Source organism: Mus musculus, chromosome 16, assembly GCF_000001635.26.
Source record: "Mus musculus strain C57BL/6J chromosome 16, GRCm38.p6 C57BL/6J".
Lineage (NCBI taxonomy): Eukaryota > Metazoa > Chordata > Mammalia > Rodentia > Muridae > Mus > Mus musculus.
In genome coordinates, this window is record NC_000082.6 from 44,343,538 (window position 1) to 44,357,576 (window position 14,039).

Sequence of the window (14,039 nt, forward strand, 5' to 3'; positions counted from 1 at the left end):
GTTTGGGAGCATATTAGGACAAGCCAAAAAAAAAAAAGGTAAAAAAATAGCTTTCTTGAGGTACAAAAGGTACAAATGACATATGTCAATTTCCACAAGTTTAATGTTTTTAAAAACAACACCTGTTTTGCGTGCACGCACACACACACACACACACACACACACACACACACACAATCTGTGAAGCCACCAGGACAGGATCATATCCATCCTTTTCCAGAGATTCCTTCGTCCTCGTCTAACTGGCTCCGTCCTATCCCAAGAGCCCACTCACCTACTGCCACTCTTTATTGGTTTTCATTTTCCCCAAGTTTTATATAAATGGAACCATAGAATATATGTTATTTGGTTTCTTCCATTCAGCACAGTAACTATGATATACATAAAGGCTTCTGTAGCAATAGTTTGTTATTATTCCTGACTGTGCAGTGTTTCCGTGTGTAGATATGTAACAATGTGTTTTCCCATTTATCTGTTGATGAGTGTTTATCTGAGATAACAGCTTTTGGCTATTACAAACAAAGCTGCTGCAGGCTTGCATGTATAAGTCTTTGTAGGACCATATTTTCCTTCCTCTTTGATAAAGATCCAGAATTGGGATGACTGTATCACACAGTGGGCTCCAGACACCTTGAGATATCTTTATATATATGAAAATATAAGTCCTTAATTGAAATACTTGTATTAGTCTATGGGCTTTTTGACTTGTTAACAGGAAGTGTGAGAAAAAATTCAATTTTAATGAATTCCAGTTTATCTTATATTTATGGATTATGTTTGCCCAACCCACATAGGTTCTTCAATATTTTCTGCTTTTGTCCATTTGCACACGTGGAAGCTAGAGGTCAATGTCAAGCAAATTAATTCACAAATTTCAATGTTATATTTTGACACTGGACTCAATCCAACTAGACTGGCTAGCCGATGAACTCCAGGGTCCATGGGTCTTTGCCTCCCAGCACCAGGCTTATGGTCCAGTTTCTTTTGCCTTTACTTCTGTAAAAACACCCTGGTCAAAAGTAACACAGAGGAGGGAAAGGTTTACTTGGCTTAAAATTCCAGATTACAGTTCATCATTGGAGAACTCAAGGCAGGAATTCAGGGCAAGAACTTGAAGGCTGACATATTTGCTATTCCACACAGTAGAACCTCAGACCTTGGAACTCACTTGTCCAGCCAAAGGGCACAGCAGAAACAGAGAATACTGCAGGCTAGCTGGCTTATCCTCATCTATCCTTAAAAAAAAAAAAAAAAAAAAAAATACAGGGATGAACTGCCACCCAGAGTGGGCTGGGCTCTTCTACTTCAATCAAAAATCAAGGTAATTCCCCACAGACTGTCAAGAGGCTAATCTGATATAGGTGATTTCTAAACTGAGGCTCTCTTCTCAGGTTGGCATTTAAAATTAACCACCACAGATTACAAATGTACACCACCATGCCTGGCCTGGGGATGGAACCCGGGTTTTCCATTTTAGGCAGGAGGTACTTTTCAAGCTGAGCTATATCCCCAGTCCTGTATTCCTTTTTTGATTAATTTATTGAATGTGATCAGTATACTGTTTAGATCCATTATTTTGCATATGGAAATATAACTATTCCAGCAAGATTCTTTTTTTTTTTTTTTTTTTTTTTTTTTTTGGTTTTTCGAGACAGGGTTTCTCTGTATAGCCCTGGCTGTCCTGGAACTCACTTTGTAGACTAGGCCGGCCTCGAACTCAGAAATCTGCCTGCCTCTGCCTCCCGAGTGCTGGGATTAAAGGCGTGTGCCACCACGCCCAGCTAAGATTCATTTTTTAAAGCTACCATTTCTCCACTAAACTACCTTTATGAAACATTAGTTTTCTACACTTGTATGAGTTTACTTTGAGTTTTGCTTTACTTCATTGATATATTTGAATGACTGTTTTCTTAGTCAGGGTTTGTATTCCTGCATCATGGCCAAGAAGCAAGTTGGGGAGGAAAGGGTTTATTAAGCTCACACTTCCACATTGCTGTTCATCATCAAAGGAAGTTAGGACTGGATCAGGAAGCAGGAGCTGATGCAGAGGCCATGGAGAGATGCTACTGGCTTGCCTCCCCTGGCTAGCTCACCTTGCTTTCTTATAGAACCCAAGACTACCAGCCCAGGGATGGCACCACCCACAACGGGCCCTCCCACCCTTGATCACTAACTGAGAAAATGCCTTACAGCTGGATCTCATGGAGACATTTCCTCAAAGGAGGCTCCTTTCTCTGTGATAACTCCAGCTTGAGTCAAGTTGACACACAAACCCAGACAGTATAACTGTCGATCCATATCATGACATTATGATTGCTATAATCTTCATAATAAGTTTTAAAATCAGTCATGTTTAGAAATCAAATTTTGTTCTTTTGATTTTGGCTATTGTAGGTCTTTCACAAGAATTTCAGAATCAGTTTGCTAATTATTTTTCTAAAGAAAATGCATTTTAATAGGTATGAAATACATAAAATAAACAAGATATATATATATATATATATATATATATATATATATATATATATGGAAAAGAATAAAACAAGGAAGCAAGTGGAACAACATATATTATTGTCCTACTGTCTAGTTTGTTTCTAAAGAGAAATTGTTATATACCCTTTTTATGTTCTTGTGCACATATGTTTTTAGATTTTTTTTCTTTATCACTAGTTTTGATTGATTTGATTATTATGTACTTTGTAGTTTTCTTGTGTGTGTGCATGCGCACACATGTTTCATTGGGTTTTGGAAGTTGAAGGAAAAGATGAACTCTGTGGGTAAATATGTTGATAGAAGGCAGAAACAGTGATGGAAGCGGATTTAAGTTTTCTGAAATTAATTCAGTGTTAAAAACGAAATGAGAAGCAAGTCCATAGACTGGCATGAGGTTAGAGGAGATAAATAAGAAAGTATACTACTGTTATCTAGGGGAGTGAGAGAATTAACGGAGCAGAGACCTAACAGGATGCTCCATCAACTTTAGGTAGGGGCTTACCTAAAGTTGGGGGGCATGAGTCAGCATGGACAAGCACTTAGGAGAGCCAGTGCTGGTTACTTGGCAAGTGACTACAGCAAGTTGGAGAGGAAGGGGTGATGACGATTACATAGACAACACGTCCACATTGGATCAGAGTGGAAAGTCTCAGAAGGCAGTTCATTGCACCTGGATGACACTGAATATACACCTGTTGATCCGTGTGTAGCTTTCCCCTTAACAATTGAAGGTCAGGGGTTTCCAAGGAACTTATCAAGGGTAAGACATTCATTGTAAAGTCCTTAACATGATTTATGAAGTTATGCACATCCTGCCTCCACCCAAGCACAATCACCAAGTTTTCTCAACTTCTATTCCTCCATTGCAGTTTGACGTACATCCTTGCACAGGCAATTCCCTCTGTAGAAATGCTCTTTCTTTTTAAATAATCTACTCCTCCTTTCATTTCAGCTTTCCTGCGATATTGAAATATTCCCATAAGGTCACTATCTAGTTTGTACAGTTCCTTCTTAGCATGTATACAGTTTTCACCTTATACATTTCGGTCGTCAATAGCTTGCTGCTATGGGGTTGTAAACTTGCTGAGAGCAGGGTCAGTTTTAGTTCCCGGTGAACCTAGCGCGTTTGGCTCCACTGGGAGGTAGCAAGACATATTTCTAAGCAAACGATCAAAAGTTAAGGCAAGGAAGTGCGGTATGTGGAGGTTGGTGTGCAAGTTTCTTTTGGAGACTTCTAGAGGCTTATGACAGGCGCGCCATTTGGCCCTTTGGGTGAGAACTGCAGAGCCCCACGCCAGTACCGCCTCTGGGTCGCCTCGGAGGAGCTCGCCGGATGTACGCAAAGGCGTGGGGGCGGAGCTCTGGTAACCCAGGCAACGGCCCGGAAGCCACTTTCCGCGTTCCCCCGTGGCGGGCTCTGTGGTTCTGGAGGCTGAACTTTTAGTCGGGGCGGAGGCACAGTCGGCCAGCGGCAAGGCAGGTTGGGGTGAAGCGGGGGCATAGGGCGAGGAGAAGCGGCCGGCGTCTCCGCCTGGGTCTCGGCGCCCGGGTGGGCGTGCGCACCCCAGGGCCGGCCGCTCGCCTCGCAGAGCCTGAGAGTGCGGTTCCGGGGAGCGCCTGGATCCCCCGCGGGACAGCGGGCCCCGCGCACGCGCGCCGCGTTCCCGCACCCTGCTGGCGGGAGAAATCCCGAGGCCGGCGGGTGATGCAGTTGTTTACTGTCCCGCTAGGGAGTGGCAGAGTATCGGGTGTTGGGACAGGGCGCGTCCTTTAAGTTGAGCGTTTAGGTGAGGGTTTCTAAGGAAGGGGCCGTTTGAAAGTTTGGGACAGGCTTGAGCTTGGGAGTCAAAAATAGGAAATTGTTCCAGACAGTGCATGGCACTGCTTGTGAAGGTCACAGCTGGGTCTCAGTATGGGTGGGAGGGAAAACTGGGGCCGCACGAAGAGCAGCTCTTGAAGTTGGATTTTTCTCTACAGTGGGCTCCATTAAAATCTTACGAGGGAGTAAAACGTTGAGATCCCTGTATCCCTGTATCCGGGTAAGATTGATGGCAGGGACAGTGTTCTGGTTGTCCCCCAGTTTGTTTTCATACTAGTTAAGGTAAATCTGGTAGAATTCCACCATCCCTCCTTAAGAGCAGGCAAGGGCTTCCAGTGGTCTTTTGTATAGCCCTCAAATTGCAGGGGCCCTCAGTTAGCTTTTAGACTGTTATTGTTCAGACTGAAACAAATTCTGTAAATGTTCCACACACACACACACACACACACACACACACACACACACACACCCACTTGCAGAGAACATTTTCTTTCTGATTTTCTCCCCCCATCCCCCTTTCTTTTTTTGTTTTTTTCAAGACAGGGTTTCCCTGTGTAGCCCTGGCTGTCCTGGAGTTCACTCTGTCGACCAGGTTGTCCTCGAACTCAGAAATCTGCTTGCCCCAGCCTCCCAAGTGCTGAGATTTAAGGCTTGGGCCACCACTGCCCAGCATTCTGATTTTCTTTTATTTACTCTTTATTTTCAGCCCGACTTTGTGGAGGGAATTAAGGAGAGGAGGCAGCTTTTCTTCATGTGTATTGAAGATTAGGAACTTCCTTGACACAAAGAATTAACTTTCAGGCTTGCCTTTTGTAAGAAGTTGTTTAGTTATGATCTTTTGAGAAACGTACCTCTGAGAGGGCACAGGCTACTTCTCTGTTTTGTTTTATTTGGTGCCTAGCAAGCACGTTGAAAGTTACTTGATAACGTGGAGTGGATGGATGAATGGGAAGAAAACCTTACAGGAAAATTAATAACAGGCTGTTCAGAATTGTTCCTAGTAGAAATGGAAAAGAACGGACAGATGGGCGGGATATTTCAAGGAAGGATTTATAGATTGTGTTACATAGCAGACAAAGAGACAGTTAGGAACCAGAGGCGATGCTTACGCTTAAGCCAGAGCAACAAGAAGGATGGCAATTCTCTAAGTTTAGTAACTGAGTCAAACAGTTAGGTATCTAGATCTAGAGGATTGGGAGGGCTGTGCCAAACGAGCTGCATCTTACTATACTCTGAGGTGTATGGAAGGGCAGTGAATGCACAGCAAAGGACGCTTGATGTTTTAGGGACAGTTAGGAAACATTCATTAGAAACTGTCTAGTTATGGTCCTTTAGTTATGTGTCTGTGTGCCCGGTATAGGAATAGCTTTGCTGAGAGGTTTCTGAGAATCACTAAGGGGGCTGTTGGACCTCACGATGGTCCAGAAAGCAAGCTCAGTGGAAGTTGGCATATGACTAGACTCATTTGCAGTTTACTGCCATTGCTCACATCCAGTGCGTGGGGGTGTGGTAGGGTTCCCCAGTATTGGGTGAAGGGACACGTGTAAGAGGAGGACAGGACAGGGATAGACCGAGATGAGGGCCCTTGGCTACGTTTTCCAAGGAAAGAGTCCAGCGTAGTCTGAAGAGGAAAGAGTAGTGAAATAGCAGGAAAAAGGGTGTTGTGGAAGCCGCGGAAGAGGAAAGTGCCTGAGAAGTAAGGAAGGGTTTGCACTCTTAGCGTTAGGAAGCAGTTAACGTTCCTCATTTTCTCCACACTGGCCCCACTTCTGCAGGGTGCTGCGATTTATTGACTGCCCTTAAAATACCTCTAGTCTCTGTTATGCCTCAAACAAACAGTGCTCATTTCCCTCAGTTCCCCACAACTGCCTTTGAGAGGTAAACAGGCACATGGACCTTTAACCCCTTTTAGCTACTTGTAAGTTTTTGTATGCGTCAGATTCATGACTGTTTCCAGGGTTGAGGCTGGTAGAGTTTTAACTTATGAAAAAAAATGTAATATTTTAAATATAATTTGAAATAAAAATTCCCTCCCTTTTGAAGAGTTGCTTGTTTTTACCCAGCAAAGTTGATCCGTTGTTTGTGGTTTCCTAGCGTATACTTTATAGTCAGGACACTGAGTGTCAGTTCCTTCCTCTCCTCATTGTTATCTGTGTCACTGTGAGCAGTGTGATTCTGTCCTCATTTGAGAAAAGAGGTAAAAATTGTCACTGATGTCATCAACACTTAAATAGGACTTAGTATGTGTCAGGCAGGGGTTCCAAGCAGCTTACCTATTTAATTAGCTTCATTTTAGGGTTATCAACAGAGCGAATCCATAGACTTTGGTTCCAGGCTGTATTCTTAGCCACTGTGCTGTGCTATCTCTTAAGACAGTGTATGTCTCACGGAATTGTGGGATTAGTGCTAAGGCTCTTCATTATCAATGCATATATATTAACATCAGGTAGTTTATACATGCAGTTCTTGTTTTTTGCTTTTTTACATTTAACTTTTTCTCACAGGTGCATATGGTGTGTGTGTGTAGGTCAGAGGTTGATATTGGGTGTCTTGGTTGGTTCTTCTCTATCTTATAAACTGTAGTAGGGTACCTCCCTTGAATCTAGAACTTGCTAATTTGGCTAATGTAGCTAGCCAATTTAGGGATTGCCTATCTCTTCTCCTGAGCCCTGAGGTTACAGGGCTGCCCTGCCTCCTGGTTCTCATAGTTAATATACTCAAACTTCATTCACATTGTAGCATGTGTCAGTACTTTATATCTTATTGCCAAATAACATCCCAGTTGTATAGATATGTCACATATTTATGTAGTCATCAATTAATGGGCATTTTGAGATGTTTCCACTTTTGTCTATTAACTATAATATTATTGTGGACATTCACTTACAGGGTTTTCTTTGGACTAATGTCTTTAATTCTCTTTAATGGTTATGTAGGAGAATTTCTGAGTCACATGGTAATGTTGTTTAAATTTTTGAATAACTTCCCACTGGTCTTCCAAAGCGCCTATGTAAATTTACATTCCAATCAAATATATGAAGGTTCCAGTTTCTTCAAACTTGTGCCAATACTTTTTTTTTTTTTTTATTAAAGTCACCCTTGACTGGTTTTGACTGGCATTTAATTATGTTGGTCACTTTTTAAAAAAGGTTTATCTTGTTTTATATTGTATGAATGCTTTGCCTGTATGTATGTGTACCGTGTGCTGCCTGGTGCCTTTGGTGGATAGAAGAGGTTGTCAGATCTCCTGGAACCGGAGTTACGGATGGTTGTAAAACAACATGTAGGTTGTGGGAATTGAACTCAGGTTCTCAGGAAGAACAGCAAGGGTTCTTAACCACTGAGCCATCTCACCAGTCCCCATATTGACAATCTCTTCTTTTTATGTGCTTATTTACCATCTGCAGTATCTTATTTGGAGATACCTATTCAAGACCTATGCCCACTTAAATTTGGTTGTTTGACTAGTCCAGTTATGAGAATTTTTTATGTATATTCTAGATACCGGGTAAGTGATTTGCAAATAACTTTTGCCACTGCATTAGGTATCTTTTCACTTTTTTTGATTATACCTTTGAGTACAATATTTAAAATTTTTGATGAACCCAACTGTCCTCCCTACATCTTGGTTTCTTGTGCTTTTGGCTCTGTTCTCCAGCCTGACCTAGGGTTCACAGCTCTTTACACTCATGCTTTCTTCTAATAGTCATACAGTTTTAGTTCTGACATTTTAATATATGACTTCATGTTATATGCTAATTTTTGTACCCTGTATGAGGTAGGAGTCGGACTTTTTCAAAGGAATATTGAAAACAGTGCTCTTTGAAGTGAATTGCTTTGGCACCTTGTTGGAATATTAGTGTCTGTAAATGCAGTGGTTCATTTTGACTTTTGTCTGTTCCATGTCCGGTTAAGTGCTGGCTGTGTTTCTACTGCAAGTGAACTTCACAGTTGGTTAACTCTTTGCCCCTTAGTTTCCTCATCTATAAAATGAGTAAGTAGTAAGCACTTCATGGAGCTGTTGTAATAAGAGACTAATAGGTGCAAAGAGCTTAGGACAGTCTGCATGTAGTAAGAACCTAGACTGCCTTAGCCGACCTTCGTTGCTTCCGCTACAGCGGCTACTGGCATCACCACTGTAAGACTTAGTTGTTGGCGACAGATGATGCTGAGAAGGTCTTGTTTCTACGTACAACTGCAACCAGATCCCTTCCCCCACTTTGTAAAACTTCTGTTCAGACTTGATCAGTAGCCTTAATGGAAGGTGATGTGAAGCCAGGAAAACTCTCAAGATACAGGCACAGGCAGAATCTTTCTGTGTGAGACTGTTGACAAATGTGTGCTGATGAGCTGCCCGGTGGATTTTGCTACCAATGTTTATCCCTGACGTCTACATGGTGGTAGGAGGAAACCAACTCCTGCAAACTGTTCTCTGGCCCTCATGTGTACAGTGCGCATGTGCTCCTTCTTCACCCCAGAGATAAGCAAGTAAAGGTAATGAAAGGATTGACAGAGATGTTAGGCCCTTTCAAAAAGTTGCACACTTGGAACTCAAAGAGGAAGAAATAACCTTCAATGTGGGTAAAAGTACTTCCCTATTGTATTGTAGTTATTTGACAGGGCATTGATAACCAGAATATAGAACTTTGAAAAAACTAAACACACACACACACACACACACACACACACACAAAAGACATCGACTAATTAGTGGGCAAATGAACCAAACAGTTTTCAAAACAAGTACAAATGACCAATAAATACAAGAGAAAAATGTTCCGGAGCTGGATGGATGGCTCAGTACTATTCTTCTGAAGGACTGGCTGAGTTTGGTTCATGGCACCCATATTGGGTGGTTCATGATCACCCATAACTCTGACTTTAGGGGTTCTGACATCCTCTTCTGGCCTCTGTATACACAGAAATAGTTTTTTTTTTATTTTTATTTTTTAATACTCAGTATCTTCAGACATCAGTGAAATGCAAACAAAGCCCCATTGAGAGTCTCCCTCACCAGAATGACTATTTTCATCAAGAAAAATGACAAATACTGTGAGGATATTGGGAGCTGAAGAGGAGCCCCTGTATGTCGCTGTTGGGAATGTAATTAGTACAACCAATATAGAGGTTCTTCAAACTAAAAACACTGAAAGGACCACCTTATGATTGTGGTTGTACCACTCCTGGCTATGTACCCAAAGGAGTCTGAGGCCACCACAGGCATACCTGTGCATCCGTGTTTATTATGATACTGTTCTCAGTAGAAGTCAAGCCAGGCTGTGAATTCAGCCTAGATATCCATCAACAGATAAGTAGGTAAAGAAAATGTGATGTATATAGAGAATATTTATCCAGCCACAAAAAGAATGAAATCCTATGTGCAGGAAAATAGAACTAAGTGGAAATAAACCAGACTCAGAGAGAAGTATTACTTGTTTTCTCTGGAGTTCAGAAACAGATGTGAAAGTAGGAGGGAAACACTTGATTGTTTGTGAAGAGGGAGGGGACCAGTTGGAGGGGGAGGAGAGAGGACAGTTGGTGGATAGAATCAAAGTATGTATGTACATGTATGAAAACATTACAAAACTCATATAAGTTAACAAAGTTTGAAATAAAAATAGGTAAACCAAGTCTGAATTGTTGGTCTGCCATAGGGGTCAGTGTGAGGAAACTTGCCTGGCATAGTTTACACCTGGGCATCAATTTAAGCCTAGCACCACAGGAAAAAACAAAATAAGTAGTCATCGTGACTTACCTCCTTTGCTGGATTGTAAGCTCTGAAATTAGACAACACGTTTAGAGAGTAAGAAGTAGCAAGAGAAAGACAGTATAGAGAGCTGGAAAGACTGTGTTAGGGAAACACTGGAGTGTAGGCATCGTTGTCACAGTAAATTATTTTATTAAAAGTACTTAATGGAAGGGGAAGGGGTAGCTTAAGAGTACCACACTTGCCTAGCATGTGCAAGGGTCTGTGGTCTCCACTGGGGAGAGAGACAGGTATGGGCGAGGGACAGTGATGACAGCAGGACAGTCGGCTAGTAAGGAGTATGAGGGTTAGCCTCACAGTTCTGAAGTTATTTTGGTGGGTGGATAATATGTCTTAGTGATGGACTTTGAGTTACCAATAACGTGTGAATACATGAAGGAAAGAAGCGCAAGCACTTCCTTTTGGGGTCATTTAAGCAAGAGGGAGTACAGATTTGAATCCTCCACTCCATACTGCCTGTGTCTTCGTCCTCTGTCTGTTTATAAGTCTGAATTTGTGCTTGCCCAAAGCCTGGCTTGTAAATCTGTCCAAGTGTCTGTATGTATGGGTGTGCAATTATCTGTATTTGTATTTGTGTGTGTGTGTCTTGTGTGTTTCTGTTTGTCTGTCTCTAACAAAGGTTTGCTCTTTGTTTCCTGAACAGCATAGAAAGCATCACACGGAATAAAATGTAATTCTTTTAAAGAATGGGATACTTTACGGAAATCTTTAAAAGACTCTACAAGGGATTAAGTCACTGCCTCTAAATGATCCTAACTGACCCACATAACAAACTACTACCAACACCGTTGCTTATCAACCAGTCTTCCTAAGTGGGAATTTATTTGAGAAGGTTGCTACAACCTCTGAATTTGTTGCTTTCACCAAAGGGTGTACATGCACTGTCCTGGGTCAGGGTCATGAAAAGGTACCTAATTTAAGATCATGCCTATGCCATTAGTTTTGGTTGCACAAGTTGATTACTTGGAAAATCCAAGGAAAGTAGGGTTTATTGTTACATAGTTCTCTTAAAGGCGGATTAAACAAACAGGATGAGTACATGTAAGACAGACAGCTTCTAAGAGATTTCAGAGTTATGTTACTAAGAACTTTGGCTGTGAGGCCCAGTAAGAGTTCCAGTCTCTTTGAATGTAAGGGATATTTTCGTGGTATTGGGTTGCCACAGAAGGCAAAGAGACCCAGAAGTAGAAGTCATGCATACTTTGGTTTTTACAGTCAAATGTGTGGACTGTAAAAACCTTAGCTTTCAAGCACGGTGGACTGGGGGTCTTTCCCTAACTTTTTATGATGTTTAGCCCCCGCATGGCGATTTTGATTGCCAGGCTATTGCTGGTAATGTACAAAATCACCTCCATTTAGTGCTGCATGAAGATTTAGTAGAACTGGAAGAGACGCTAACGTTCTCTAAAACATGTATGCTTCTGAGGTGAGCACATGTGTGCCTGGCAGGGATGTGCTACGTTAGCATGCTTAGAGCTGCACTTCTCACGCACTGCACAGCTCTGGCGTTTCCTCTGTTAATTGTGAACTTTATCTGCTGACAAAGATACAACCATTTTCATTTCTATTTTAGGTCATACTTTCTATATTTATCAAGTTCTTTATTAAGCAAAAGGTTTTGTTATTTAAAACCTTTTTGTTGTGGTTATTGGCTTTGCTTTAATATTAACTGTAAAATGAGAAAGCCAAGCATTCAGAGAGCCTATTCCTGTCATCATGACCAAATTCTCCTGATATTCTGAGAGTGGTTTCGTTTGTCCTATAGATGTGCCCATGATGCATAATTATTACTTTAACCTTTATTTAAAAATTAATGTTTTCAGATGTCATTGATCAGAGTGAACCGCTTTGGTCCCCGGGGAGGTGGAAGAAAAACTCTGAAAGTAAAGAAGAAAGCTGCAGTGAGGCAAGAATGGGATGTGAGTCTGGGCCCACAGCAGCGTGTTCTGGAGGGTGGCCTCAGTACTCCTGTCCAGTGTGGCTGGAGTGGCGCTCAGGCTCAAGTAGGGTCGGGTGGGTTTCTTGGCATGGTTTTGGTCTTGGAGGGAAGAGCAGGACATTTGCCCCGTTCTCCTTTAAGTGTACAGGATTAAGGGTAATAACTTCTAGTTCTTTGCAAGAGTTAGAGCTGCTGTGAGACTGAAACTCTATCCCCAAAGATGTTCCTCTGCAGCTTGCCATAGTGAGCACAGTTTCATTGTTAAAATGCTTTACAGTTGCCTCATGGAATCCTAGTCTCTGGAAACTGTCGCTTCAGTTAAGTTTACTCACAACATGCACCCTGTTTTTATTCCTTGTTTTAAAATAATAGAGCCTTATTTCCAGTGTAACACCTAAAAAATAGCCTATTTTCTAGAAGATACTCAAAAGTAACCTGTTTTAACGTTATATTGACAGTACTGGTTTCTGAGGAAAAAAGGACTGTGGCCCTTAGGATTCTGAATCGATTTTCAGCTACTGAAACTGAATAACTGTTAGAAATTTATAAGGAAACTTTAAAAAAGCTCACTCTGTCCTTCTTTTTAAAGAATACTGTGAATGATCTAACAGTTCACCGGGCAACTCCTGAAGATCTAGTAAGTTGACCACTGAAAGTTCAATCCTGCTTTCTGTATTTTATTTGGTATCTGGTTTCTAATCTGCAGAACAGAAACCATCGTCGCTCCTTGGGACTTGTTTAGTTACAGTTAATCTTGTTCACGCCTGTATAAAACCTGAAAGGATATCCTGCGGAATTTTTGATTTTACTAAGGCTTAGCAGCCACCGTTAGAATTCTACTCAGGAGTTTTGGTCTGTAGTCCTGTCACTTATCTAGAATCTCCTGTGGTCTCTGTCTGCACTTCCTCAGCATTTTTCCATTGTTGTCATTGCTGTTACTTTCACGACAGGTTTGGGCTGTGTAGCCCTGGTTAGCCTGCCCACGACAATGTGGCTAATCTTTCTGTCTCCGTGGATTTGCCTAGCCTTGATTGCTCTTTCAGATGGACTACAGGATGTGGTCTGTTATTTATAGCCTCTTTGTCTAGCATATTTTGTAGATTCATCCATGTTATAGTATGTATCTCTGCTTCGTTCCTTACTATTGTAAGACAGTATTCCATTGAATGGCAGTTCTAGATTTATCTGTTTGTCAGTTGTACATCTGGTTTATTTCTGCTGCTTTTCTGTTATAAAGTAACACCATAGCGGATATTCATGTACAAGTCTCTGTGAGCATATGCAGGCAGCTGTGTGTGTATCTGGAATGGCTAGGTCATGCATCCATATTGGCTCTTATAAATCACTGCCAAACTGTTTTCCAAAGTGCTTACCTGTCTTAAATTCCACCAGTGTGTGTGGAGCTTCCAGGCCACACGCCCCATTATTGTCACCTTTTAATTTTAATTCTCCTGCTGGGTATAAAGTACTGCCTCATTGTGATTCTGATATGCATGCTCACAATTCTTGATTGTTAGTCCTTTGGTAGTGTGCATGTCTGCATGATTATAACTTTATTAGATGACCCGAGTTTTGTTCATATTTTCAGTTCTGAGCACTAGCGTATTTGTAAAGACAAATGTCTACTTTTATTCCTCAGTCACCCCCGTGGACTCTTCCCTTCCAATTCTTTTAGGAGCTCTGGCTCCTGTCTCTTCTGCCTCAGGAACTCTCCTTCCTTGGATGTCTACATCATCTGTGACCTCAGTTCCACATGAAGCCACTTCAGAGCTGTACAAACAGCATTGACTTAGAAGTAATGCAGTTACTGTGAAAGGGGTGTGCTTTGACAAAGCTGACTTAGGTGGATTTTATACCCTTTCCATCATGTGTGAAGTGTCAGTGCTGACCACTAATTGATATTTTAGCACTCATTGCATGAGTTTTAACTTGTGAGTTAAAGAACAGTAGGTGTTTTGGTTTCTGTACCAATGAAGGAGAAGTTAATATTTTTGTATGTCTTTAAGATAGACCTCCAAGTT

The 14,039-nt window shown here is 41.6% G+C and overlaps 1 protein-coding gene across 5 annotated transcripts in view; it reads left to right on the forward strand.

Annotated features, from left to right (window-relative positions):
• The first annotated feature begins 3,861 nt into the window (after nucleotides 1–3,861).
• The window catches only part of Spice1 (spindle and centriole associated protein 1), a 41,094-nt gene continuing 30,916 nt past the window's right edge, over nucleotides 3,862–14,039 (forward strand). The window contains exons 1-3 of one of the 5 annotated variants that reach the window (XR_001781808.1): nucleotides 3,862–3,969; nucleotides 11,903–11,998; nucleotides 12,608–12,655. Coding sequence is in view for 2 of the 5 variants with exons in the window: in NM_144550.4 (NP_653133.3) it covers nucleotides 11,903–11,998; nucleotides 12,608–12,655 (144 nt within the window). In the remaining 3 variants the exon portion in view is untranslated. Of the gene's footprint in view, nucleotides 3,970–4,470; nucleotides 4,533–11,902; nucleotides 11,999–12,607; nucleotides 12,656–14,039 lie in introns of those variants that run through there. The other 4 variants (NM_144550.4, XR_384543.4, XM_017316923.1 and 1 more) reach the window with 4 other exon arrangements.